The sequence below is a fragment of the Narcine bancroftii genome, chromosome 2 (genome assembly GCF_036971445.1).
Source record: "Narcine bancroftii isolate sNarBan1 chromosome 2, sNarBan1.hap1, whole genome shotgun sequence".
Classification (NCBI taxonomy): domain Eukaryota; kingdom Metazoa; phylum Chordata; class Chondrichthyes; order Torpediniformes; family Narcinidae; genus Narcine; species Narcine bancroftii.
In genome coordinates this window covers 10,282,457-10,310,300 of record NC_091470.1, presented here as the reverse complement: position 1 = coordinate 10,310,300, position 27,844 = coordinate 10,282,457, and the positions used below count along the sequence as shown (strand labels likewise).

Genomic DNA, 27,844 nt, shown 5'->3' with positions numbered 1-27,844 from the left:
GAGCTGCGATATTCCGAATTTCAATCTCTTTAATCCAACAAATCAAACTCTGTGGCTGTTATTTTATGTAGCTTTAATTCATCGCTAAAACAGATAAACATTTTGCATAGCTTTGCATTAAGACTTTCATAACGATAAATAACAAACCATTTACTGTATAATGAACCAAAAGAAATGTAGAGATACTAGCTTAAAGAAATACACAAACTTTAAAGAGATACATAAAAAGGTATTTAAAGAGATGCCAAAAATTGAAAGAAAAATTTCTCGTCCTCATGCTTCCTTCGTATCTGGTTGAATAATGAGCAAGCCTCAGGAGATCTTGACGGATATTACGACACATGGCATCACAGTCACTATGGTAAAAATACAAACAATAGTTCTCTTAAAGAGATGGGCACAAAATTAACTAAGAGTAAAAAAAAACCAAGGTTTAACTTTATATTCCCACCCCACAGGCTGGTACATAGAATACAGGTCAGCAACAATGAATAGCTTTCATTGGCCCCTCAGTGAGGACGTGCCACGAAGAGCACTGCGCTTGTGGGTGGGGCAGGGTAGGGATTAGAGGGGAAGGATGTGAGGAAGAGATGGAAACAGTGAAACCAGAGAGCAGTGGGAGTTACCTACAATTAGAGAAATCAATCATCATTCTGTTATGTTTAAGAGGTTATCATGTTCCAGAGGGACATGATGTGTTGATCCTCAGGGTTATATTTGACCTCAACCTGGCAATTTTGTCTATTCTCACCCTTTCTGTGGAGAACAGAGTTGAAACGGTCGGCTCATGGGAGTTCAAGCATAAACCCATCAAAAGCCTTCCAAATATGAGAGTAAACACTGCATTCTCATTGAAGATGTTCTACTTTTTGTTGTAGAGATTGTTCTGAATTTGATTTTGATCCTTCCAGATCTGAAATTCATGAAACCAACATGGTTTGAGGAGGTTTTGTATTCTGCCCTGAACACCTGCTACCTTCTTAAAGTGCCACACATGGTCTCAGTGACAATTCTCAATGATCTGCTATTTAGTGCGACACATGGACTGGAAGCATTCAGTGATCCAGATTTGTTTGTATGTGAAAGTTTCATCGATGAATCTTTTGCACAATCACTTTCACAAAACAGGTATGTTTTGTCTCTAAAACTCATCAATTGGTAAGACAGAATGAAATGGAACCTCAGAATCAAACAGAATGGAGACAGGCTATTCAAATGAACTTGTCCACACTGATCATTTTATCCCCATCGCTCAGCACTCAGTCCATACAGATGGAAGCAATTCAGATGTTCATCTGGACACTTCTTAAATGCTGTTAGTGACTCTCTCAGCCAGAATTCCAGATACTCACCATTCTTACATCCATTTCGAATTCTCTTCCCCTTACCATAAACCAATGCCCACTAGTTTTATCTCTCACTGATGCAGTGAAATGTTTCCTGGAGTCAATCCTGTCAGTACTCCTCTTAATTTTATATAATCATGCTCCCTCTTAACCTCCTTTCCTTCAGGTAGAACAGACCCAGCTTCTCCAGTGTCTCCTCAGAACTGAACCATTCCATCCCAGGCAACATCCTGGTGAATCTCCTCTGCCCCTTCTCTTGCACTGTCACATCCTTCCAACACCGGTAACCAGAAGGTCAATGAAAGAAATTCAAAAACCCAGACAAAAAATCCAGAAATGTGAGCTAAAATGATATTTATGACATTAAATACAGTTAAATACATTTGGAATAAAAAGGAACATTAAGATGTCAGATTGTAAAAATCCCTCTGGATTGGACATATTCTTCCTGAGATGAAGTAGCAATCCACTGAGATTGCTCTGGATGGCATAATGACAATGAAACAAGGTGGGGTCCCCAGCAGTAACTCAGCATTAAATTTGTACATGACAAAAATTTATCTCCTTATGAAAACTGAAACTATTGGTCCAACATTCCTGTTGAACAACCTGACAAAAACAGAGCAGACTCAATGGGCCAAATGGCCTACCTCTGCTCCTGTATCCTATGGACAAAGTCACATGCCCAAAATTACACCTCACAGCCAATAATCGAGACTTTCATCAGACTGCTGAGTGTGCGTGGTCCCATTGACAGGATAAACCCAGTGGCATGTGAACAGGTAGGGAATCCACAATACTGACTCTCAAACCCATGAAGATCAGGAGTCAGAGGACGGTATTGGAGGACTGTGACCAGTGCTGTGCCTTATGGATTAGTACTGGGTCCCTGCTGTTTGTCAGATATTTTAATGTTGGATGAGAAGGTAATGAACATGATTACTAAGTTTGCAGATGACACCAAAGGTTGGTATAGTAGACGGTGAAGAAAATTACCTAGGGTTGAAAAGAATCTAGATCAACTGAGAAAGTGGGCAAATGAAAGTGGATGAAATTTAACTCGGACAAGTGTGAAATGATGCATTTTGGGACATTAAACCAGGGCAGGAACCGCACAATAGTTGAGTGAGCTCTGGGGATGTTGTGAAACACAGGAATTCAAGTAACGGGAAAAAAAATTGAGGAAAGTATATCATTAAAAATATGGAATTTTAAAACTGGCGAGCCTCGCCATTAGTTCTCCATTCATGGAACATGCAGTCTCAAGCAACCGGGAAATTCACTTATCTGGCATCGACCAACCCCTGTCGGTGCCAGATAGCAGGGCAACACAAGTAAATCAGGTCGTGATGAAGGTGTTCTTGTGGTGGCAAGTCCCATCCTCATTCAAGGCGCCCTCCATCAAGTTGAGTGGCATCACCCTCTGTTAAATTAGAGATTCAAAACAGATTTAACAAGTCAAAACTTTCTATCCATGAGGCACTGTCCCTTCCTCACAAGCAGAAAGGTATTCTACCATTCTCTGAAACTCATTGCCTCATCTACTGCTCACTGCCAACACATCAAAGCAGGAGCCTACCCTGATTTACTGAAGCATGCATTAGGATATGGCAGGAAGAGTATTAAGTTTCAAAAGAGGAGTCATGTGATGAGGTAGTGGCTGGTCGGGTGGAAACAGCCCTCCAGAGAAAAGGAAAAAAAAGTGTGAAAAAACAGAGCTCAATAAACAGGAAGAGAAAGATAAAGTTACAGAGAAGAGACAGAAGATGGAACCCAAAAGAGAAAAGGTAAGAATAACAGAGAAAAGGGAAGAAGGAAAATCACTGGAGAAGAAAGAAGAAGGCCTTACCTGCACATCAGAGCAGAGAGCCACCGTGGAGAGGAGCGGCCGATCTCCGATGTTGGAGATTTCCCCAGAGGAGCAGTGTCCTCCCGACCGGCAGACTTAAAAAATGGCTCTCAGAGCCAAGAAGAAGTGCACAGTGCGCAAGTAAATGAAAAGATCAACGCCGACGGGAAGGGGACTCAGCTGAGGAGCGGCCAGCTGAGAGGCGCCCAGTATCGGGGCATTCGGCTGGGGGAAGTAAAGAAGAAAAGAAGAATAGTGAGAAAGAGAACGAAGGGTGGGAAGAGGATGAGTGGCAACGGGGTGACTGGCAGGGGGCCCAGCAGCGGGTCGGCCTGCAGCAGGAGGCCCAACAATGGGTCAACCTGCAGCAGGAGGCCCAACAGCAGGAGACACAGCAGCTGGAGGCCCAGCAAGGATACAGAAGCAGCTCACCAGAGAAGGATGAAGATACACAGATACAGAGAAGAGAAGAGAAGAGAAGAAGACACAGACAGAGATACAGACACAGAAGAAGAGGAGGAAGACCAAGAATTTCAAAGGAAAGAAGAAGGTAAAACAGAAGGACAAAATTTAGATAAAGCCTTTTTTGAAGAACAAATGAGGTCATTAAAAGAATGGCCATCATTAGAATTTAGTTCAATCAAAAGAAAAATGAAAAGAGCTGAAGACAGAATGAAAAGCTAAGAGTTAGTCATGACTGAAATTGGGAAAAGAGTAGAAAATGTGGAGGAACAAGAAGCTGCTGTAGAAATGGAGATAAATGATTTAAGAGGGAAGCTGGAAGAGAGTAGAAAAAAAATAGAGAGACACAAGATATATTGTCACAAAAAATTGTCGTATTGGAAAACTACAGTAGGCGAAATAACATAAAAATAGTGGGTCTGAAAGAAGGCAAAGAAGGGTCAGATATGAAGGAATTTATAAAAGGATGGATCCCGAAGGTGCTGGGAACGACAGATACACATGAAGAAATAGAAATCAAAAGGGTGCATAGAGTACTAGTACTGAAACTGCCACATCAAAAATCGAGATCCATATTGGTAAAACTTGTAAGATATACGACAAGATAAAATATACTGGAGCAGGCAAGAAAGAAGGTTAGAGAAGACAATAAGCTGTTGGAATATAAGGGACAAAAAATAATTTTTTACCCGAACATAAGCTTCAAACTTTTAAAGAAGAAGAAGGAATTCAACACGGCAAAAACAATCTTATGGAAGAAAGGGTATAATTTTATATTAAAACATCCAGCAGTACTCAAAGTATTTATTCATGGGGAATGGAATAGAATGTTCTTGGACTTAAAGAAAGCCCAAGAATTTGCTGAACATTTGCAGGACAGGAGAAGAGAGGAGGAGGAGTGACAAGAAGTAAGTACCGGCAAGAAAATATACAAAAATATGTAAAAATATAAAGTAAAGATTATGTATATATAAAGATTTAAAGATGGATAAGAGAAGGAGAAGAAGGGGAAAAAAAGAGAGAGAGCTTAGTTATAAGTATAGAAAAATAGTGTTCTCGGGGAGGGGGGTGCTGGGAGGGAGAATAATGGTCACTGCGAAATCGGTTGACGCTTGTGAATAAGTTAGCAAACCGAATGGAAAGGGGAGTTGTGGTTGTTGTCAAGGGACAAGAGGCAATTCAAGGAGGGGAGGTTCATTTGGGGTTAAAGGGTTATTGCTTGTGGAGATTGTTGGGGTATTTCATGTCTTAAGTGTGTTGTCATATATTGAGATTAAAAAGGAAAACTTAAAAAACAGTAATGGAAAAAAGGGGATGGAGGTGGTGAAGAGGCGGAAAAGAGTGAAAATAAAGATATAAGATGGCCACGTTGGACTATATGACTATAAACATTATAACCAAGTTTAAGTGTATCCCATTGGGGAAAAAAAAATCACATAATTTAAAAGACAGTTATAATGATTGGGTAACCGGGGAACCATATATGGAACATGGCAGAAAGAGTAGGCCTCAGACCACCACCACCTAAAGTAATAAGAAGATAAACACAATCAGATTTAATTTGAATAAGTAGATGATACGTCTTTTTTGTTTGTATTCCTTTTGTATAAAGATATTGTTTTATTGTGTTTTATATGTCCAATATTTACTGTTTTTGGAGGGGGGGTGGGGAGGGGGAAGGGAGGGATGGGGAAAAAAAAGAGAAAATGTCACTGTGGATATTTAAAGAGATGCATCTGTAAATATATTGGTTGATATGGTTCATAATGCGATAAAGAATTACCAAAAAAAGGCTTACTTCAAAAAAAACCGTCAAACTCCAGCATGCTGAGTGACTCTGGGAAAAGGTGTTTTATAAACTGTTAAGATATTTCCCAGAACAAGTGTGGCTTTTGGCTGTCTGGAAAATTGCCCACAAACATCTGGCAAAAATGAGGCAAAACCATCCCATTAGCCAATGGAGGAAAGTGCCAATAACATCTACTGATGCTAGAAACACTCTTGAGGAGCTCAGTGGGATGTGCAGCATCTGTGGGGAAAAAGAATGAAAAGTGAAGGATCTGCAGGACTGATGTAGGCTCTTGACCCGAGACATTAACAATTCTTCCCCCTCCCCTCCATTAATATCGGTTGGCCACTGAATTCCAACAGGCACATTGTTATTTGCTCCACATTGCGGCCATCTGCAGTTTCTTCTGTTTCCTGTTTACTGATGGCTCAGAGTCACTCAATTACAGCCTGATTAAAGATTGGACCCAAATTAGAATAAACGAGGTGAATTCCACTTGCCATCCATATGAAATGCATCAATCCTTGATCATCGTTGGGTCTATTCTAGTGCCACCATTCTCAACAGGGGCCATTATCTCCCCTGGGATCCACAGCACATTTAAGAGGTTGGGGGGAGTGGAATGGGAGAAACAGACTGAAATCATGAAATAATTTGGTTTTTTTTTATGTGGTCGGTTGAAGCAGAGAAGAAACCAAATAAATGTGACTGTTTCACAGGGGAGGGGGCCCATAAACTTTGAGCAGAGTCGTAAGGGGACATAGCTGAAAAAAAGGTTAAAAATGGCTTTTCTAGTGCTCCCTGCCTGACTGCCCTCTGGGAGCACCTTGTGGGCAGTAAGAAATGGCTTCGCAAGAAGGTTGTGAAATACTAGGTGTTCCTCTTTCTACAGATGCTCCCTGCCCTGAAAATTTTGCACCGTTTGCTGTTTTTATATTTTGGTTCCAGATTCCATTGGTTACCCATATGGCCAGGCCACCAACTCACTTATTTCACCTTTTAGTGTGCTCCTATGATCCTCAATTCATTATGATTGATATTTTTGGAACTTTAAGAATTGTGCCCTGTTCACTCAAATTGAACCCAATAACATGTATATTTAGAAAAGCAGCGGCCCTCATACAATCTGTTCATTGCCTGAATCAGAATCAGAAATTATGTCAGGAATATGTCCTGAAATTTGAGTTTGTGGCAGCAATACAATGCAATATTGCTATAAATTACATTTAAAATCAATCAATCAGTGCAAAAAGAGGTGAGGTAGATTCTGATTCTGATGGGGTTACAGTAATTTCTGACTAGTCCTCCTGAACTCACACACTTTCTTTTAACTATCTGTTTTCAGCCCTTTCCCCTGGTTCGACTTGTCATCCATGTCTCAGCAGGACACACCCCTCACAAGATTCTTCTCAATGCATCCACGATTACAGCTGCACCTCAGCTTCGTATACCACATGACCATGTTAAAGAGCCAAGGGACATTTAACGAGGAATGCTGCAGAGACTGACCCTTCAAGTTAAGTTGGCGACTGATGTCGAGTGATGTGATTGTTACCACGTGTTTGTATCAACATGGTACACAACTTTAAAGAAATTATAGAGTCAAAAGAACAAAAATGTCATATTATGCCCCATTCACTTGTTTTTAATCACCAATATTTTGTCCAGCTCCCCTTTGAAACATTTTGGCAGTGTTCTCTTTGAGCAGCATGATCTCCTTCAATGTGTCTGCTTAGGACTGCGCACTTTTCCATTCTGATCCAACAGTCCCCAGACTGTTGCACAGTGAGTTGGATAGAGTAAAGTTTGCACCAGGCTGGAGAAAGGAGATGCAGTGGATGTTGTGCATTTGGATTTTCAGAAGGCATTTGACAAGGTGCCACACCTGAAGCTACTTCACAAGAGCCCATGGTATAACAGGAAACATACAAGCGTGGATAGAGTATTGGCTGATTGGCAAGAAGCAATGAATAGGAATACAAGGATCATATTCTGGTTGGCAGTCAGTCGAGGTGAATAAAATGTGGGTTTGATAGTTGGCTCAGATTTGGTGGCCCAAAGGACTGATTTCCATGCTATACTGGCTCCGTGACAAACCTGATCAATGTTTCTTTGAATCTTCAAGGGCATTTGTCCTGTAACGCCAGTATTATCCAGTTTAGTTCTAGTCCAATGTTTCAGGCCTGGCCTTTCATCAGGAATAAGAAAAGAAAACAGGCAGATGGCTGAATATAAAGCTGTGGGGATGGGGGAAGAGGAGGGAGGAAAGGGAAGGAGTACAGGCCTCTAAGAAAGAGGTTATGGGTGGATACAGGTGGGATGGTAGAAACACTCTCCTCTTTACTAATCTCTCTATCTCCACCTTGGGAGACAAACTATCGAAAGAATCTATAAACCCACTATTCCTACAGTTACCTTGACTAAACCCCCATCCCCCTCCCCGTCTCCTGTAAAGATTCTATTCCTTTCAATCCCTCCAACTCCACTGCATCTGTTCCCAGGATGAGATCTTCTATTCTCGAACATCTGAATTGTCCTCCTTTTTCAGAAAACCTGGCTTCCTCTCCACTGCCATCAACTCAGCCTTCACCTGCACCTCCTCTATTTCCCACACCTCCCCTGGTCCCTTCTGCCTCAAAATGCACAAGGACAGGATTCCCCATGACCCTGTACTCCTAGGTCCTTCTGCTATACAACACTCCCCAGATCCCTACTATTCACTGTGAAGGTTCTACCCATGTTGGACCTCGAAAATGCAACACCTTCCATGTTCAAATCAATTGGCAACTCCTCAGCAAAGGAATCAATGTACACCTATCTGCACGTGGCAAGATCTCAACAGAGCCTTACAGCTCCTCCCCCACCCCCCCATAAACCAGGCCACAGCACATTGAAGTAAAAGCCTTGTTTTAACTTCACGCAACATTTTTTTTGTGTTTTTTATGTAGACAGTAGCGAGGAAGTACAGAGAAACCAAAACTTGACTGTTTCACAGGGAAGGGAGCCCATAAACTTTGAGTAGAGTTCTAGAAGAAAAAAGGTTGAAAATGGTGGTTTTAGAGACTAGTCAGACATGGGCTGATAAGCAGCAACACAATGTCACAGGCAATGATCATGTTCAACAAGACAATTAACCACCTACCTCTGTCATTCAATGGCATAACCATCTGAGTCTCCCAAAAATGACAAAAAACTCAACTGGACTTGCCACATAAATGTTGGGGCTGTTGGATCAAGTAAAAAGGGTGGATATTTTGCAATTAAATGCTTCACTTTCTTTCCACCAGGACTACATAAGAACATAAGAAATAGGAGCAATATAATGTGATCATGGCTGATCTGAGATTGGATCATCTCCACCTCGCTTTACCCCATATCCCTTAATTCCCCTACTATGTTAAAATCTATCCAACCTTGTCTCAAATATATTTACTCCAGTAGCCTCCACTACTTCAATGGGCGGTGAATTCCATAAAAAAGCAGTTCCTTCTCCATCTCCTTCCTAAATCTTCTACGCTGAATCCTGAGGATTCTTGTCTCACCTACCAGTGGAAACAACTTACTTACCTCTAACTTTTCTATGCCTTTCATAATTTTATATATTTCTAGAAGATCCCCTCTCATTCTTCTAAATTCCAGCGAGTACAATCCCAGATGATTCAATCTCTCCTCATAGGCCGACCCTTTCATCTGTAAAATCAACCTGGTGAACTTCAGGGGCGTGGCATGATGGCATAGGTGGGAGATGTGGGAAGACACCTCTCCCGACATAACTAGCAAAAACCTGACTTTTAAAGTTTTTAAAATTAAAAAAAAAATATTGGATAGACAGTTAATACATCTTAGAAGGCAATAATGAGGAAAATAAAGGCACATGCTGTTAAAAAAATTGATTTCAAAACAACTTTCAAGCACTGAAGAAATTGGGCCTACCTTTGAGATGGAACCTGGAGAGTCGATTCCTGTTTACTCAAGACAACCACTGAAGTCCCTAGTTAAGTAGCACTCGACTCTGATGGCAACACCACACAGCATTGGGGAAGATGGCGTCAGAGCCCAAAGACATCCTCCTCCCAACTATGAGGAGCAATTCGCTCATGCACGAAACTTTGCGCATGCGCGTTACATCGAGTTTGGTCAGTGTGGCAGGGGACCCGATTTCTCACAGCCCAGCAATGTTAGACTGATGTTGGGGGGGGGGGGGGTCAGGACACGTTGGCAGGCTGAAATGCCATTGGTTTCGACAGAGGAAGAAGAAGGAGACATTGGAGGGGGACTGAAGGAACATGACATTTACCCAGGTACAGAAGAGGAAGATACAATAATATATAAAGGTAGGCCCATATCTAAGTCTGTGTCAATGAAGTTTAAGCCTGATCCTCATTATTCATATTCAGCAAGTCAATTTGATATGTTATCTAAACCAATAGAGAACATGGCAAGTCAGATAAGTCAATAAAGCTTTTCATCTATGAAGGAACAATTTACTAGTCTGAAAGAAGAGATGTCATCAATTAAGATGGATGTGGCAAAGTGTGTGAGGCTGGTGGATAAGGTACAAGATAAATTGAAGAAAATGTTCATGATTGTAAGGATGATGTGGAACAAGATGGGACAGATGGAGGATTCATTTACTGATGGGAAATTCAGAGGAATGATTTATTGAAGAACATTGACGCTTTGGAAAATCAAAGTTGTAGAAATAATGTTAAGGTTGTTGGTCTTCCAGAAGATTTGGAGAGTCCTGATCTGGTTCAATTTTTTCAGAAGTGGATTCCTGTAATTTTGGGGAAAGAATATATGCCAAATGGTTTGGAATTGGAGGGAACTCATAGAACGATAAGAGGAAAATCTCTTCCTGGACAAGCGCCACACTCTATTCTGATCAGATGTTTGTGATTAGTAATCAAGGCCCCCCTGGTAGTTAAGAATTATAGTTTTCTTTTATGCTGATTTGAGCCAAGCTGTCATTAGTCGTTCTAATTCTGCCAAAACTGTTTTGTGGATACAAATTTGCTTTTCGATATCCTGCCAATTTTTAATGGAGACTCTCAATCTCAGTTTTTTAGTGACGATGTTGAAGCTAATTCTTTACCTGATAATAAACAGATGAAAAGTCAAGAAAGTTTTTTCCAACAGTCCACACCAGCTCAGAAGGAGAAGGAGAATGGTGTACAAGAGAAGGGATCTCAGCAGTTGGATGAAATTGACATCGATGATGATCGTTAATAAGAGGGTGTGAAGAAGGGATTTATATCGGAGATGTATTCTTTATTACAGAATCCAGTGCCCAAGTTGGATTTGCATAAATTTATGTTGAAATGGGAAAAAGATTTATGAATACTTATTCATCTAAATGATAGAATTTATGTAAGGATAGAATGACTAAAATTATAAATATAAGCTATCAGTTAGTTCATTGTAATTTTGTTCATCAATTATATTTAACTCTGGAAAAATTAAGGAGATACAATTTAATTTCTTCAGATTTATGTTTTAGATGTCAGAAGGAAGTAGGTTCTTTTTTACATTCTACTTGGTTATGTGAAACAGTAAAACATTTTTGGAATAGACTTAAGGAGCTTTTAGTACTTTGAAAATGAAACTTTCATTGGATCCTTTAGTATTTTAGTCGAGTAACATTAAGATGTTTCCTCCCACTGTTCAAAATGTACGGAGGATGTAGATTAACTGGGATATCTGGGCGGCACTGACTTGAGGGCCAGAAGGGGACCTGTTACTGTGTTTCAAAACTTAAAATCTCAGCAGCACTGCACCATTGGTAGCCTCAAAATGAAAGCGACCTGGTCATTTCAACTCTTGTTTTCTGCCTTTCACCAATCTACCAATGCCGATGTGTTCCCTTCTACTTCCCAGAGTCTTCGTATTATGTCTTTTGAAACTCCAAATTTATTACATCTACTGATTCCTCCTTATCCACTCTCCAAGTCAAATCCTCAGACAGATTTGTCAAATATAAATTTCTTTACTCAAACCAGGTTGACTCCTCTTGATCATATTAGTATCATCCTCTTTTTGCTCATCTACGTCTTTCAAAAGAGGTAGATTTTCTGCCTTAATTCCAGCTTTTCCTCCTTCCAGTGACACCCCTCAACCGACCCCTGACCTCCACTTTTACAACTCTTAATATCCAGCTGAAAACAACTCAGGATGACAGCAATTCTATTTTAAATCATTTTTGATGATACCCATATTGTTAACCATTGTTTAAATGAGCTCTTTGTGCTTTGCAATGGTAGCATTGGCTGAATATCTCCGGAATATGGAACAACAGCAATATCCAGGTTAATAATCATTTAGCAAGGACTGTGGTGAGGGTACATTTCCGTGATTTAGGGTTTACAACTGTAATCATGAGAGAGGGGAGGTTCTGGCCTGTAGTGGGACACACACAGGGAGCTGTCCTTTGCAATCACATTTATTGAGGAGTTTTATTAGCTTCCAGTCTTCCATATACTGCATCCATTTTTCAATCACTTCAGAGATTAACCAACATCTACGAATTCCTTTACAGAAGGTTCAAGTTTATTTATCATCCAATGGTATTAGTAAAACCCGGCAAAACAGTGTTCTCTGGTCCACAGTGCCAAACTGTGTAGACACATATACAGACATAACACATACTGACGATCAACACAGGCACACCTCAAGGATGCAATGGAGTAGGTAAAGAACTTAAAATTCCTTTATGTCAATATCTCTGAAGATCCTGGGGTCTCCATGTTGATGCAATCACGATTGCTCACCAGTGGCTATACTGAGGAGTTTGTTGAGATTTGGTGGGTCTCCAAAGACATTGGCAAATTTCTACAGATGGACCATGGAGAGCATTCTGACTGATGGCATCACTGTCTGGAATGGAGGTGCCAATGCACAGGACAGGAACAGGCTACAGAGAGTTGTGAACTCGGCCAGCGCCATCATGGGCGTCAGACTTCACTCCATCAAGGTCATCTACATTAGGTGGTGTCTCAAGGAAGCAGCTTCTATCCTCAAAGACCCTCACCACCCAGGCTGTGCCTCTTCACCCTGTTACCATCAGGAAGGAGGTCCAGGACCCTGAAGACAAATTCCCAACAGTACAAAAACAGCTTCTCCCATTCTCTGAATGGACAATGAAGCACAGACACTTCTTTACTTGGTCTCTTTTTGCACCAATTGATTTATTGTTAAAGCAATATTTGCACCTGTGACAGTGCTGCATAACAACAAATTTTGTGACGTGCACGTCAATAAATTCTGTCTACATATATTTAAAATATTATTAATAGTAGAGTCGTCAAGAGTTGTTTCATCTGTCATTCAGCAGTCTCAATGTCCATGGGAAGAAGCGGTTTCTCAGCCTGCTAGTTCTGGCTCTGATATATTTCTGGAGGGGTGCAGGGTGGAGGGGTGCAGGGTGGAGGGGTGCAGGGTGGAGGGGTGCAGGGTGGAGGGGTGCAGGGTGGAGGGGTGCAGGGTGGAGGGGTGCAGGGTGGAGGGGTGCAGGGTGGAGGGGTGCAGGGTGGAGGGGTGCAGGGTGGAGGGGTGCAGGGTGGAGGGGTGCAGGGTGGAGGGGTGCAGGGTGGAGGGGTGCAGGGTGGAGGGGTGCAGGGTGGAGGGGTGCAGGGTGGAGGGGTGCAGGGTGGAGGGGTGCAGGGTGGAGGGGTGCAGGGTGGAGGGGTGCAGGGTGGAGGGGTGCAGGGTGGAGGGGTGCAGGGTGGAGGGGTGCAGGGTGGAGGGGTGCAGGGTGGAGGGGTGCAGGGTGGAGGGGTGCAGGGTGGAGGGGTGCAGGGTGGAGACTCCAGTGATCCTCTCTGCCACTCATGTTTCTATCGACTGACTTCCAATCCACTTCTCTACAGCAACTGTACCACACTGTGATGGAGCCAGCCAGGACACTCTCGATAAAGCTGCTGAATTTAGGGGTATTCTGGAAAAGTGGATCATTTGTACTCTACAATTCTACCTGACAGATTTTTTTCAATGCACCTTGCCTTTCCAGTTCATTTCTGCTCCTCTTGTTCCTTTCCCCCAAATGTGACTAGGTTTTTGGAAAATGCTCTCCTGTAAGAATCACAAGGACAGGTCTTCACATCTGCTACACTCAGAGACTGCATTGCATCAACATAACAATTGTATTAACTATAAATATTAATGGAATACATAACCAAATCAAAAGGAAGAGGCTGTTAAATTTACTGAAGAAAAAATAGACCTAGCATTCGTGCAGGAAACACATGTAACTGAAGTGGAACACAAGAAATTAAGGAGAACTGGGTAGGGCACGTACCGGCAGCATCATATAATTCAAAAGCCAGAGGTGTAGCTATATTAATCAATAAAAATGTACCAATCAAAATAGAGGAGAAGTCTGAGTGAGAAGTCTGAGGAAATGGGGGAAATTTTGAATGATTTCTTTGCCTCGGTATTCACTAGGGAAAAAAATGTTGAACCAGTTGAGGTAAAGAAAAATAGTGGGGAGGTCATGAAGCATATAAGGATAACCGAGGAGGTAGTGATGGCTGTGTTGAAAAGGATAAAGGTGGATAAATCTCCCGGACCAGACAAAATATTCCCTAGGACACTCAGGGAGGCTAGTGGACAGTTAGTGGGGCCATTAACAGAGATATTTAGGATGTCACTGGCCACGGGGGTGGTACCAAAGGATTGGAGGGTGGCGCATGTGGTTCCTCTATTTAAGAAAGGGTCCAAATGCAAACCTGGGAATTATAGGCCTGTAAGTCTTTAGTAAAGCTTTTGACAAAGTTCCCCACAGGAGGTTAGGAAAAAAGGTGGAGGCATTAGGTATAAATAAGGAGGTAGTGAAATGGATTCAGCAGTGGTTGGATGGAAGGTGTCGGAGAGTAGTGGTAGAAAATTGTTTGTCCAATTGGAGGCCGGTGACTAGTGGAGTTCCTCAGGGTTCGGTCCTGGGTCCACTATTATTTGTTATATATATTAACGATCTGGATGTAGGGGTAGAGAATTGGATAAGCAAATTTGCGGATGACACAAAGATTGGTGGTGTTGTGGACAGTGAGGTAGATTACCGTAGATTAAAAGGTGATTTAGGAAGGCTGGAGGTGTGGGCTGAGAAATGGCTGATGGAATTTAATACGGATAAATGTGAGGTGCTGCATTTTGGAAAGGCAAATTTAAATAGGTCATATACATTGAATGGTAGACAATTGAGGAGTGCAGAGCAACAAAGGGATTTAGGAGTGAAGGTAAATAGTACCCTCAAGGCTGATACTCAGGTAGATGGTGTGGTGAAGAAGGCATTTGGAATGTTGGCCTTCATAAATCGGAGTATTGAATTCAAGAGTAGGGAGGTTATGATGAAATTGTACAAGGCATTGGTGAGGCCAAATTTGGAGTACTGTGTACAGTTTTGGTCACCAAATTATAGGAAAGATATAAACAAAATAGAGCGAGTGCAGAGAAGGTTCACGAGAATGTTGACAGGATTTCAGGGTCTGAGTTACAGGGAAAGGTTGTGCAGACTGGGGCTTTTTTCTCTGGAGCGTAGAAGATTGAGAGGGGACTTGATAGAGGTGTTTAAGATTTTAAAAGGGACAGACAGAGTAAATGTGGATAGGCTTTTTCAATTAAGAGTGGGGGAGATTCAAACTAGAGGACATGGTTTAAGATTGAAGGGGGAAAATTATAAGGGGAACATGAGGGGAAATTTCTTCACGCAGAGGGTGGTGGGGATGTGGAATGAGCTTCCGGCAGATGTAGTCGAGGCGGGATCATTGGTTACATTTAAGGAAAGACTGAATCATTACATGGATAGGAGGGGACTAGAGGGGTATGGACCGGGTGCTGGTCAGTGGGACTAGGAGGGTGGGGATTTGCTACGGCATGGACTAGTAGGGCCGAACTGGCCTGTTCTGTGCTGTAAGTGGTTATATGGTTATATGGTTATAGGAGGAAATAATAGATTCAGCAGGGAGATTCGTCATGTTAAAATGTCAGATATATTCAGAACTCTGGAATTTGGTCAATATATATGCACCTAATGAAGAGGATCAAAAGTTTATGCAAGATAACCTTTTGAAGATTGTAGATACTCAGGGGAATATATTGAAAGGAGGGGACTTTAACCTTAATTTGGATTCAAAGATGGATAAAACTGGACAAAAGACTAGCAGAAAGAAAGTAGCCAAATTTATGGTTAAATTAATGCAGGAAATGCAACTTTTGGATATATGGAGGAGACAACACCCAAAGGAGAAGGAATACTCATATTATTCGAGCAGACATAAAACATACTCAAGGATTGTTCCCGTTGTCAGCCCATATCCAAGGGAGAGTTAGGAAAACAGAATATAAAGCTAGATTGTTATCTGACCACTCACCCCTGTTATTAGCAATAGAGCTGGAGGACATTCCTCCGAGAACATATAGATGGAGATTATGCTCCATGCTATTTAAAAGACAGGATTTTGGAGAATTTATTGAGCGACAAATTAAAATGTACTTTGAAATAAATATTGAATCAGTGAAAGACAAATTTATACTATGGGATGCAATGAAAGCCTTCATCAGAGGGCAGATAATAAGTTATGTAACTAAAATGAAAAAGGACTACAATTGGGAAATAAAACAGCTGGAAAGGGAAATAGTAAGTACAGAAAAAGAATTAGCAACAAGGGAAGATACAACAAAAAGAATAGAATTGGCAGACAAAAAAAACACGACAAACATTAAAGATGGAGAAGAACATAATGAAAATAAAGCAGAAGTATTACGAGCTAGGAGAAAAAACACACAAAATACTGACTTGGCAGCTTAAAACAGAACAAGCTAAAAAACGATATTGGTATCAAGGAAAAAGGACAAACAAATCACATATAACCCAACAGAGATCAATGAAAACTTTAATGAATTCTACGAGCAATTATACCAAACTGAGAACAAAGGGAAAGAAGACAAAATAGATGAGTTTCTAGCTAAAATTGAACTACTGAAATTGCAAGAAGAGGAGCAAAACAAATTGATAAAACCATTTGAAATAAAGGAAATACAAAGATATATTAAAAAAGCTACCGAACAATAAAATGCCTGGAGAGGACGGACTCCCAATAGAATTCTATAAACATTTAAAGAGTTACTAATTCCTCCTCTCCTGGAAGTAATGAACCAGATAGAAGAAACACAAAACATGCCAGATTCATGTACAACAGCAAAAATTACAGTGATACCAAAGATGGGGAAAGATCCACTTACACCAGCATCATATAGACCAATATTTCTATTAGATTAAAGTTTAAAAAAAGAATCACAATTTAAATGGCAAACACAAGCAATCCGATACCTAGGTATTAGACTAGATAATAATCCAGGCCATCTATACAAATTAAATTATCAGCCATTAATGAAGAAATTACAAGATGACTTAGAACATTGGAAAGATTTACCACTAACACTGATAGGAAGGGTAAATTGCATTAAAATGAATGTCTTCCCAATCATTACCAATTCCCTTAACAGAGAAATTCTTCAGTGAGCTAAAGAAAATAATAAGGAAATTCTTATGGAAAGGGGGGAAACCGAGGATAGCGCCAGATAAATTAACAGAATGGTACAAACAAGGTGGCTTGCAGCTACCAAATTTTAAGAATTATTATAGAGCAGCACAATTAAGATATCTATCAGATTTTTATCAAACAAGGGAAAAACCAGATTGGACCAGATTAGAGCTAGATAAAATAGGGGAGAAGGTACCAGAACATAAATTTTATAAGTGAGATGGAAAAACTGGTGCAATATAGAAGTTCACCAGTACTGCACCATCTGCTCAACATTTGGAAGAAGATTCACTTAGAAAGAAAACAAAAATGACCAACTATCAAAATTATTATTGACACAAAATCAACTAATCCCTTTCACAATAGATAACCTTTCCTTTAGAGAATGGGAGAGAAAAAGGATTAAAAGAATAAAAAATTGCTTTTTGGGAAATAATTTATTATCATTTGAACAAAGGAAGTACAAATATGGTATAACTCACGGTACAATGTTTGCATACCACCAACAGAAATTCTATTTAAAGGACAAATTGGGAAGAAGACTGAGATTACTAGAAGGAAGCAGCTTTGAATATGTGATTACAGACACAATGATAATTAAAAGATTTATAACAAACATGTACATCAAGCTGCAAGAGAAAGAGAATGATGAAATAAGCTGTAAACCCAAACAAAACTGGGAACAAGATCTAAAGATAAAGATAAAAAATAAAAAATGGGAAAACTATGCTCCGGAACTATGAGAAATACAATAAACACGAGGTTACGCATGATACAATATAATTGGTTACACAGGCTATATATCACGCCCCAAAAGTTAAATAAATGGGATCCAACAGTATCAGATAGATGTTTTTGCTGTAAGAAGGAAACAGAAACATGCAATTTGGGCATGTGAGAAAGTGGAAAAGTTTTGGGAAGATCTAAATCAGGTATTAAATAAAATCACAAAAAGCAACATCCCAAAAAATCCAGAGATCTTTCTTCAAAGTAATATAAGAAGTAAAGAACTAGGCCTCGATTTGGATGAAGCACAAAAAAGATTTATTATGATAGCCTTAGCTTTAGCAAAAAAATGTATTATGTCAACCTGGAAATTAGAAGACAACTTGAGAATACAGCAATGGTACATAGAAATGAATAAATGTATTCCATTAGAAAAAATAACATATAATTTAAAAAAAATAAAGTCACAGTATTTGAACAAATTTGGGAACCGTACATGGAACACAACAGAGAAGTACTATTGCAGACCTCCGCCCCCTAAAATGCTAGAATGAGAAGAAGACGAAATGAACTGACCCAGTGTGTAAAAGTAGATGACACAATTTTCTTGTTTATTTTCATTGTGTGATGACATTGTTTAATGGGTTTAATGTATCATAAATGTTGAACGTTGAGTAGGTAGGGAGGGGGGTGGGAAGGAGGGAGGGAAGGGAGGGGGAAAAGGGGAGAAAATGACACTGTATATTCAAGAGGGAAATGTTTGTGTGTATTTTGGTTAATATGGTTCATAGTGTGAAAGATAATTTTAAAAAAATACATAATTGTATGTGGCACTGACAGACTGCAGTTATATCAGATATCAGGGCTTTTATCCACACACAAAGGTTTTAAGCACATGTAAATCCATTTGGGATCACTTTTATCAGCCAATTTATAGGTAGAAGGACTTTAATTTCTGGAGTTGCTTTCACCACCTCAGCATTAGCGGCAGACAATCGATTCGCAGAGTGAGAGAGCTGCAATCAGGTCAGAGAGAAGAGTTTAAAATGGAGCATTTCGTGGGTCTCAATAGGCAGGGACTGTGAATGAGAGGAGGAGCGTTTTAAAAGTAGCGAGAGATAGCCGCTTGTTTAAAGGTCTCCACTGGCCCATTAGCTGTAGCTGTATGGGAACGCTGAGGAATCAGTCCAGCAACAAAACTGAAAGTCTACAAAGTCTACTCACGACCCTCCTGTATGCCTGTGAAATGCGGACTGTATCGAAGGCATGCAAGACAGCTCTACCATTTTCACGTGACTTGTCTTCGCAGAATATTGGGCATCAGTTGGTAAGATAAAGTACCAGACACTGAAGTTCTCTCTAGAGCAAGTCGACCATCAGTCCACACACTGCTAATGAGAGCACAGACCCGGTGGGCAGGTCGTGTCAACTGTACACTGGATAAGCACATACCCAAGAAGCTCCTGTTTGGGGAAATCTCTGCTGGTAGACAGTGGCATGGAGGGCAGAAGAAACATTACAAAGACACATTAAAGACCTCTCTGAAGTCGCTTGACATAGTCATGACCACCTGGGAAATGCTGGCACAAAACCGCCCTACATGGCATGGCCTTACCCACACAGCCTGTCAAGCTTACGAAGCCAGGCACACTGATGAAACAACATAAGCACAAGCTGCACAAGTCCAGCGCTACAAATGCAGAGCATACACATCTGCCCAACATGTGCCAGGTCATTTTGTGTCCAAATTGGCTGGACCAATCATCTTCGGACACACCACATCCAATTTTAAAGTGACGACGATGGATGAACGACAAGCTGTAGCCAATAAATGTAAGATCACGTCAAGAGGGATGGCCATTGTGGAACGGCCCAGTGTAGGAGTCAGAATGAGGCTTTGGTTCGAGAGGCTTCAACGAGCAGAAGCTGAGGTGGACGTGTATGAGTTGAGGCAAGGTAAGGACAGGTTTTTGCAGCAAGGCCAGAGACATGCTCCTCTTGCAGAACGTGGATCGTCATGGAAGCCTGATGACTTCATCTGCAAGAAGTTCATCCAGCTGCACTGTGTTAGGAAATTGGAGCTGGAGTTGGCTGAGGGGGTGATAGGCAGGAGATACAAGGATGCAATCAGATGAACAGAGACATGAACAGGATCCAATAATCTTACAGAGACAGAGAAAGGTATTCTAGTGAAGACCTGAAATTTATGTCTGGGTAAGTCAACCACCATGATTGTAAACTCATCATTCCAGGTCATGACCCTCAGGTACTACATTTCTCCCTCCCTGATAATTCCCAACCACTTCAGTATTCTCCGTTTGGATCTGTGAACTGTTTCTTTTACAAGAACCATCAGGAGGAGGCCTCCAGGTCCCTGAAACCTCCCCAGCCTCCTGGTCTTCTCTGCCTGTTCATGTCACCCTCAATGCCTAGATTTGTCAAAAAAAATCTCCCTCCACCTTAAATATTCCCGACGCTCCAGTCTCTGGGGTAAATACTTCCAGATATTTACCATCTGAAGATGGCATTTCTACACACATGTCCTTTCTTGCCCCCTTGTTTGAGACTCCCCCACTAGTGAAAATATCTCAATATTTCCGTCAAGCCCCTTAGGATATTTTGTACCTCAGCAAGGTCACCTTTATTCTTCCAAGTTCAAAAAACGGCAGCAAAGTGTAGACATACCTGTAATCATTATTCGCTGACAGAACTGTTGTAATTCATAAAGGCCGCATCCCCCCCCCCCACCCACCCATCTCACTGTGGGTAACTGAAAACCAATGGAGCTATCAGAAAGTACAATGTGCCCACAATAACAGGACCAGTCTTAGACAGTTGTGTCTACTTCTTCATAAATCACACCCAGACACTTCGTCAACTCTTCTGCCCATGGATTGGATATGATTTGCATCTAATTTGTAAAATTGGTGATGCTGCTTGACGAACATTGATTTAGTTACATGGCAACGGAGCGACATATTATGGGTGTGATAGAGCTCGCAATCGCCTGGAGTCTGGGACAACACATCGAGACAGCGTTTTCTGTTGTGTTCACGGAAGCTGATCGGAGTCTACTCTGTGGGCTTTTGGAGGATATTCACGCGATCAAGTCTTTCAGGAATTCTTGTAACGTCAGTGAGTCAGCCTTGAATCCTGTTGGAGCTTTTCTCTCCAGGAATAAGCCCATGGGATCCCTGTGACGGAGGGAAATGCTACGACTCCACAAAGGCTCTCTGATCTTCAGCAGCTTTTGAACCTCGTGGGAAATCACCTAGAAACAACAGCATACTGTTATACAGGCCCGAAAAGAACCAAATGAATGAAGATTAACACTAAGCCATGTAAGGAGACCTCGGAGTAGGCCAGAGAATATCTGAAAGGAAGAGTTGTGAGTGTAAAGAGGTGGAGAGATGTCAGGAGGGACTGTCTCAGCAACATCATCTCCAGCATAGGAGAGTCAACACCTGGGGATGTACAAGGGGCCTGATGTTCAAGAAGTGTAGCACGGAGACACCAGCTAATCAAGCATCTTCCTTACATCTCCAGCAACCCAGATGCAGGAGCAGAAGTAGGCCACCGTTCCAACATGACTTGATCCATTCTCTCACTCAGCTCCACTCCCCTGCCTTCTCCCTAAAACCTTCGATACCCTGACTCTACAGACACCTATCAATCTCTGCCTTAAATGCTCATCCCTTCATTCCAGGAGTCACTCGTGAATCTTCTCCAAACCTTCTCGAATGCCAGTACATCCTTTCTTAAATAAGGAGCCCAAAACTGTACCCCATACTCCAGGTGTAGCCTCACCGGTGCCTTGTAAAGCCTTAACACCTCATCCCTGCCCTTACATCTGATTCCCCGAGATATGAATGCCAACATAGCATTCACCTTCTTCACATCTGGCACTGTCTGAAGTTTGCACTTCTTTCTGTGATGGTGAGGCTGTTCTCTGGGGTCCGTTTCCTCCCATATCATGAAGACTGTTCGGGCACTTGGCCAGTGTTAAATTGCCCCTGGTGTAGAGGTTGGTCAGAGAACCAGGGTGAAGGACCAGGTTTGTGAAAGAGGAGATTACACAGCAAGAGGTCAAGGAGTGGGACTGGTTGCTCTTCAGTTCAGGCTCACACTCCATCAGCCAAATGGCATCTGCTACGTACGAAGAGAACACAATGAACAGCGAGTAGGATGGGGTTCACACCATGAATGGTAAAATCTGAGGGAAGGAGAAATGCAAAAGTTTGACAATGAACAGCGAGTAGGTTGGGGTTCACACCATGAATGATAAAATCTGAGGGAAGGAGAAGTGCAAAAGTTTGACAATGAACAGTGAGTAGGTTGGGGTTCACACCATGAATGATAAAATCTGAGGGAAGGAGAAGTGCAAAAGTTTGATGGGTGAAATTAGTGAAAGAGGAAAATAGGGAAGGACATTGCAGAGGCTTCAAATCTGATATTTCATTGCTCCCTGGTTCATGAGCAGACCAGTGGATTGGACATAGTAGCATTGGTAAATGGGAGAAAGTAATTACAGTAATTAAAGCAATTACAGGCCAGTTAATTTAATTTTGGTGGATTGGAAATCACTGAGCCTTCCTCAGGAAAGTTAATATCAGAGTAGCAGTGTTGATTTGTTCATTAAGGCAAAACTGGCCTGAGATTTTTGGGAAGTAATAGGGTGGGTGATGAGACTGCGCTAGATCTAGGGTACCTGAAATCCAGCAAAGCCTTTGACGCAGCCCCACACAGCAGGATGGTAAAAAAAAAATCAAAACCTCATGGGATCCAAGGGAGATCAACAAATTAGATGCAAAACTAACCTGTTGGAAGAAGTAATCAAAGTGTTGTGTGAACTCCGTCTCAGCTCCCTGCTCTCAGTAAGGGAAGAATTTAGACTAAATAGAGAGGCATGATAAAAGTTATAGATGATACAAAGATTAGCCTTGACAGGGAGGAGTAAGACTGTAGGAAAGTATAGACAGTTTGGCCAGCTGTGGTAATAGAAACTTAACCCAGAGATTACATAATTGGGAAGGTGCAGCATTACGAGGAAATACGATGTGAATGGTGGAGGAACAGAGGGATTTTGAATCACCATCCACATTTCCCTATAAATAACAGGAAAGGGTCAATAAAATGTTTAAAATGGCACATGGGAGACGTTCCTTTGTGAGCTGAGCAGGGAGGTCACTCCAGAATGGTGTGTGCTGGTTGTCGACAGCAATTTATTGTCAGAGTACAGAAATGGCATCATATACAACCCTGTGTTTCTTTTTCCTGCGGGCCAGGCAGAATTTCTATTTATCAGTAGTGCAAAAAATAAAGAAAAGATGAGTTGTAGCGGCTGCACTGATCCACAAGCGAACCGGACCATGGAGGTGCAGACTCATACTTGCTGACATCACAATAGTCCCGGGTTTTGGGGGGGGGGGGGAGGTGTGCAAAAGATCATGGGGGTCGTGCTGATAAGCTCTTGGAGAGTTCCGGTAAAGTCAGTTGGTTGGTTCAGCTCACTCCCAGCTTCTGTGTGGTTTCTCTTTCATTTGCTGCATAGCCCACCCACTTCAACTAGGTAACCTTATCGGGCAACGTTTGCCGGAATCCTGGCAGGATTCCCAGCCATTATAATGCCACAGTTCTCACCACGGTCCTGAACCATGGCGTCTAGCACCAAATCCCCATGTAGGGACCCCTGCTACAAATCACTGCTACATGCCAGGGCACACAGGCTTCCTCCTGACAAGCTGCAGCTTGCCAAGGAAGAATTCAGGAAGATGGAGGAGATGGGAATCATTCGGCACTCGGACAGCCCATGTGCCTCTCCTCTACACACGGTGCCAAAGTCTTCTGGGGTATGGAGATCTTGTGGGGACTACTGCCGGCTCAATGATGACAGCTGACCAGTACCCAGTTCCCCACATCCAGGACTTCATGGGAGCAAGGATCTTCTCAAAAATTGATCTGGCCAGGGGTACCACCAGATCCCTGTGCATCCCAGCAATGTCCCCAAGACACCCCTCATTACTCGGTTCAGCCTTTTCAAGTTCTTCCACATGCCATTTGGCCTCAAAAACGCAGCGCAGACTTCCCAGAGACTCGGACTCGGTGGGGTGAGGCCTGGATTTTGTTTTTATCTCCCTAGATGACATCCTCATTCCTCGTCATTCGCGACAGGAACACCTAACACATCTCCAGCTGCTCTGCCAACAACTGAGTACAAAATGTCAGTTTGGTCTGACAGCCATCGATTTCCTTGGGCACCGCATATCAATTGACATGGGGCAGTCCCTCTTCCATCAAAGGTTGAGGCCATTCATAAGATCACCAAGCCAACTACGGTCAAAGGTTTGCAGGAGTTCGTTGGGATGGTCAACTTCTACCATCGATTCCTGCCGTCAGCTGCCAGGATCACGCAACCTCTTTTCAAGCTGCTGTCCAGTCAGATCAAAAAACTCAGCTGGGACATGGAGTCCAAAGACATGGAGTCCAGGCCAAAGACACTCTGGCCAAGGCCACCCTTCTAGTGCACATTGATGTGTCCACCGCCCTCAGTCAATGCATCCAACATGGCCATCAGCAGTATCCTGGAGCAGCTGATTGTTGGACATGGGAGGTTCTTCAGCAGATTCCTGCACCCCCCCAGAGCAGTAGTGCGTTCGACAGTGAGTTGTTGGCCCTCGACCTCGCCATACGCCATTTCTCTTTTGCCTACGAATAATTTTTTTTAATCTTGTATATATGAAATTAACATTTATAGTAATTTTTGCATCTTGTTCTGCTCCATATCGCTGCTGCAAAACACATCTCATGATGTGTTCATGGCAATAAACCTGATTCTGTTATGCAGGTAGATGGGTGGTAAAGACGGTGCATGGAATGCTTGGCTTCACCAGGTAGGCACTGAGTATCAGAGTAAGGAGGTTAATCAACTGTGGTTAGACTGTACTTGGAATACTATGTGCAATTCTGGTCACCCCATTACAGGAAGGATGTGGGTGAAAGGGCACAGAAGTGGTTTAGTAGCACCTCCCCTCCTTGGCCCCTCCCCCTCTCCAGCCCTCAACCCCCACATCCCTCCTCTGGCTTCCTCAGCCCCATACTTCCTCACCACACCCCCCATCCCTCCAACACCTTCCCTCTTGTGCCCCCTCTCATATCGACCGATGATCTTGTGCCTGTGATCTCCCTCCCCCCTCCCCCATCATTTTATTCAGGCGCCTGCCTACATTTTGATCATACCTTAATAGAAACGTCGGATATATATCAAGGAAGTAAATCAGGAAAGTCTGCAGACACTGTGGTTGAAGTAAAAACATGATGCTGGAGAAACTCAGCAGGTCAAACAGGGTACTTTATATTAGCAAAGGTAAAGATACAGAACCAACGTTTCAGGCTTGAGCCCTTCATTAAGTAATAAGTGCCTGGCTACATTTTGCTCATACCCTGATGAAGGGGTCAAGCCCATAAACTTTGTTATGTATCTTTACTACATAAAGTACATCATTTGACCTACTGAGCTTCTCCAGCATTGTGTTTGCTACAATCAGAGCATCTGCAGACTTGCACTCTCTTTACCAGCATCATGCCTGGTTTGGAGGGTATGAGCTGTAATGAGAGGTTGAACAAACTAGGGTTGCTTTCTCTCCTGGGTGGGAGTAAAACAGGAAACTCTGCGATGTTGGGGGTCAAGTCCTGTAAATAAAGGTGCTGGAGAAACTCAGCAGGTCACACAGCATCCATGGGAAGTCAAAGGCAGTTGACATTTTGGGCCCGTTTCCATGCTCTGTGATTGTATCTAAAAGGATATCACGAAAAAGTGGGTTTAATGAGTTAAGTCATACTAACTGGCAGAGCAGCTGAAAAGACTGAATGGGCTCTTCCCTGTTCCCATATTCTCACATCCCTCTCCAATGAGTGAACAGCTCCTCAGACTCCACCGGGAGTGAGTGAAGTGTCTGTGAAATACATCATGGGCACAGTCCCTTTGGGGAATGGCAGATATAGTGAAGTGTCAGTGTTGAATGCCATAACACCTCCACTTGTTCCATAACATAAGCCTCCTGATGGGATTAAGGACCTTGATTGTAACTTTCTTTCACGTTGTCAGTATAGGTTCCGATCGCACCGTGCAGCAGATAACAAGGGGTGATTTCAAAATGGTTCATGGAGGAAAACAAAGGAGTGGATTTTAAACCCAATGACTGACCTTCATGTGCTCAAAGTCCGTGATTCCTAGACTGGATAGCGTGGAGCAGTTGATGAAAATGAGTTTCCTGCCTGAGATTCTATTTGAAATGAAACAATCCTGGGGGGGAAAAAAAAAAGATAGGAATCATGAAAAAGTGTTAATTTGGAAAAGGGAAGGGGGTTTAGAAGCCAGCTCAATGATGCCACGATAGCTGACCAGTACCCAGTTCCCCACATCCAGGACTTCACGGGAGTAAGGATCTTCTCAAAAATTGACCTGGTCCAGGGGTACCACCAGATCCCTGTGCATCCCAGCAATGTCCCCAAGACACCCCTCATTACTCGGTTCAGCCTTTTCGAGTTCAAGTCCTGTAAATAAAGGTGCTGGAGAAACTCAGCAGGTCACACAGCATCCATGGGAAGTCAAAGGCAGTCAACATTTTGGGCCCGTTTCCATGCTCTGTGATTGTATCTAAAAGGATATCACGAAAAAGTGGGTTTAATGAGTTAAGTCACACTAACTGGCAGAGCAGCTGAAAAGACTGAATGGGCTCTTCCCTGTTCCCATATTCTCACATCCCTCTCCAACGAGTTAAGGGAAGGTATGAGCTCTCATTACAGCTCATACCCTCCAAACCAGGCATGATGATGTTAAGGGAAGGTTCATTTTATTGTAACACACATGATGCACAGTACTTTAACTTCTGCCTGCCATAAGGCAAATAGTGGCCATTAATGTTGCCCGGCACTGAGTGTCCGTGGATTCACCTCCTGCAGCCTCAGAGACTCCTGTTTGATCCATCGGCAACCCGAGCTCCAGATCCAAACTTCCGACACGATCAGGAAGCCTTCAGCGCCCGAGGCCCTTTGGGAGCCCTTCTTGCCCTCATCACCCTTTCCAATCCCAGGTCCGATACCTGGTTCCATGAGCTGGTCTCAGCACCCTGCAGTCCGTGAGTGTCCCACAACTGCAAGTCATCTGCATAGGTCCAGTTATAAACAAGCAGCCTTCAATCCTGAAGTAGTGCCTTCAGGAGCGCTGGACAAAGTGGTGACTCTCTGACTTCCTTATAGTAGACAAAGTTAAAGAATTTCATGTATGTTACATTCTAAATATAGTGTTATGTGACAATAATGGAACCTTTACCAGACTCCCCTACCAGTTATTTTATAATATTTGTATATGATGTAAATATTATATATAATTTTATTACATACATACACACACAGGTCGAGTATCCTGTATCCAAAGTTCCAAAAACCGAAAAGATCCAAAAACCACATTTTTCTTTAGTGCCGACATGAGGTCACAAGTAGAAAAAATTTCAACACCTGACTTTACCGTGTGGGGCTCTGACTCTCTGTTGTTGCCAATTTGTATACAATAACAGAAAAAAAAACCTAAATCTTTGCTTCTGGCCGGGAAGATCCAAATGGAGCTGGCTCCAAGTTTTCAGCATCGGCTGGAGCCGGAGTCGCCGACTCAATTCTCAACATAAGGTGCTGTCCCGTCCACATCGGAGAAGTTGCTTTGGGCTCCCAGGCAGGAACGGGAACCATACTCAGGGGCCAGAGATCAAGGTATTTTTTTGGTACGTATTAAACATTATTTCATGTGAACTTTTCATTTGTGTCATCATGTCATTGTTTAACCGCTGATGCTAATGTGCTATTTTGAGGTTTTTTTGATTTCGTTCCGAAAACCAAAAAAACCCAAAAACTGAATTTGTTCCCAAGCGTTTCTTAAATGGGTGTGTGTGGGCCATTCTAGTCTGTGCCAAACCATTTTTTTTGCCTAGTCCCACTGACCTACACCCAGTCTCTAGCCCTCCATCCCTCTCCCATTCATGTACCCTCCAAATTACTGCAGGGCTATGGCAGGATCGAGTGGAGGGCTCATCCATTAAGGCGATTTGGGTGAAAGTGAGGAATGGGAAAGGCATGAAAACAC

The 27,844-nt window shown here is 42.4% G+C and overlaps 2 protein-coding genes across 4 annotated transcripts in view; one reads left to right on the top strand and one right to left on the bottom strand.

Annotated features, from left to right (window-relative positions):
* noxred1 (NADP-dependent oxidoreductase domain containing 1) overlaps positions 1-7,063 on the top strand; it is a 36,654-nt gene extending 29,591 nt beyond the window's left edge. Inside the window, exons 5-6 of the mRNA XM_069915812.1 lie at positions 912-1,128; positions 6,792-7,063. Of these exons, the coding sequence (XP_069771913.1) occupies positions 912-1,128; positions 6,792-6,954 (380 nt within the window). The 3' untranslated portion in view covers positions 6,955-7,063. The remainder of the gene's footprint in view (positions 1-911; positions 1,129-6,791) is intronic.
* Positions 140-27,844, bottom strand: LOC138753181 (sterile alpha motif domain-containing protein 15-like). 3 transcript variants are annotated; one of them, XR_011351021.1, is made up of 4 exons: positions 27,116-27,844; positions 25,913-26,011; positions 20,395-20,980; positions 140-356 (listed from the first exon to the last, which is right to left on the bottom strand). XR_011351021.1 is itself a non-coding variant. In XM_069915813.1 (3 exons), exons 1-3 carry the CDS (start codon positions 27,194-27,196, stop codon positions 20,807-20,809), a joined length of 354 nt encoding a protein of 117 aa, XP_069771914.1. In that variant the 5' UTR covers positions 27,197-27,844; the 3' UTR covers positions 20,325-20,806. The 3 variants fall into 3 exon arrangements, 2 of the variants coding, with proteins under 2 accessions (XP_069771914.1, XP_069771915.1); XM_069915813.1 differs by lacking the exon at positions 140-356 and having other exon boundaries at positions 20,325-20,980; XM_069915814.1 differs by lacking the exon at positions 140-356 and having other exon boundaries at positions 20,325-20,980; positions 27,112-27,841.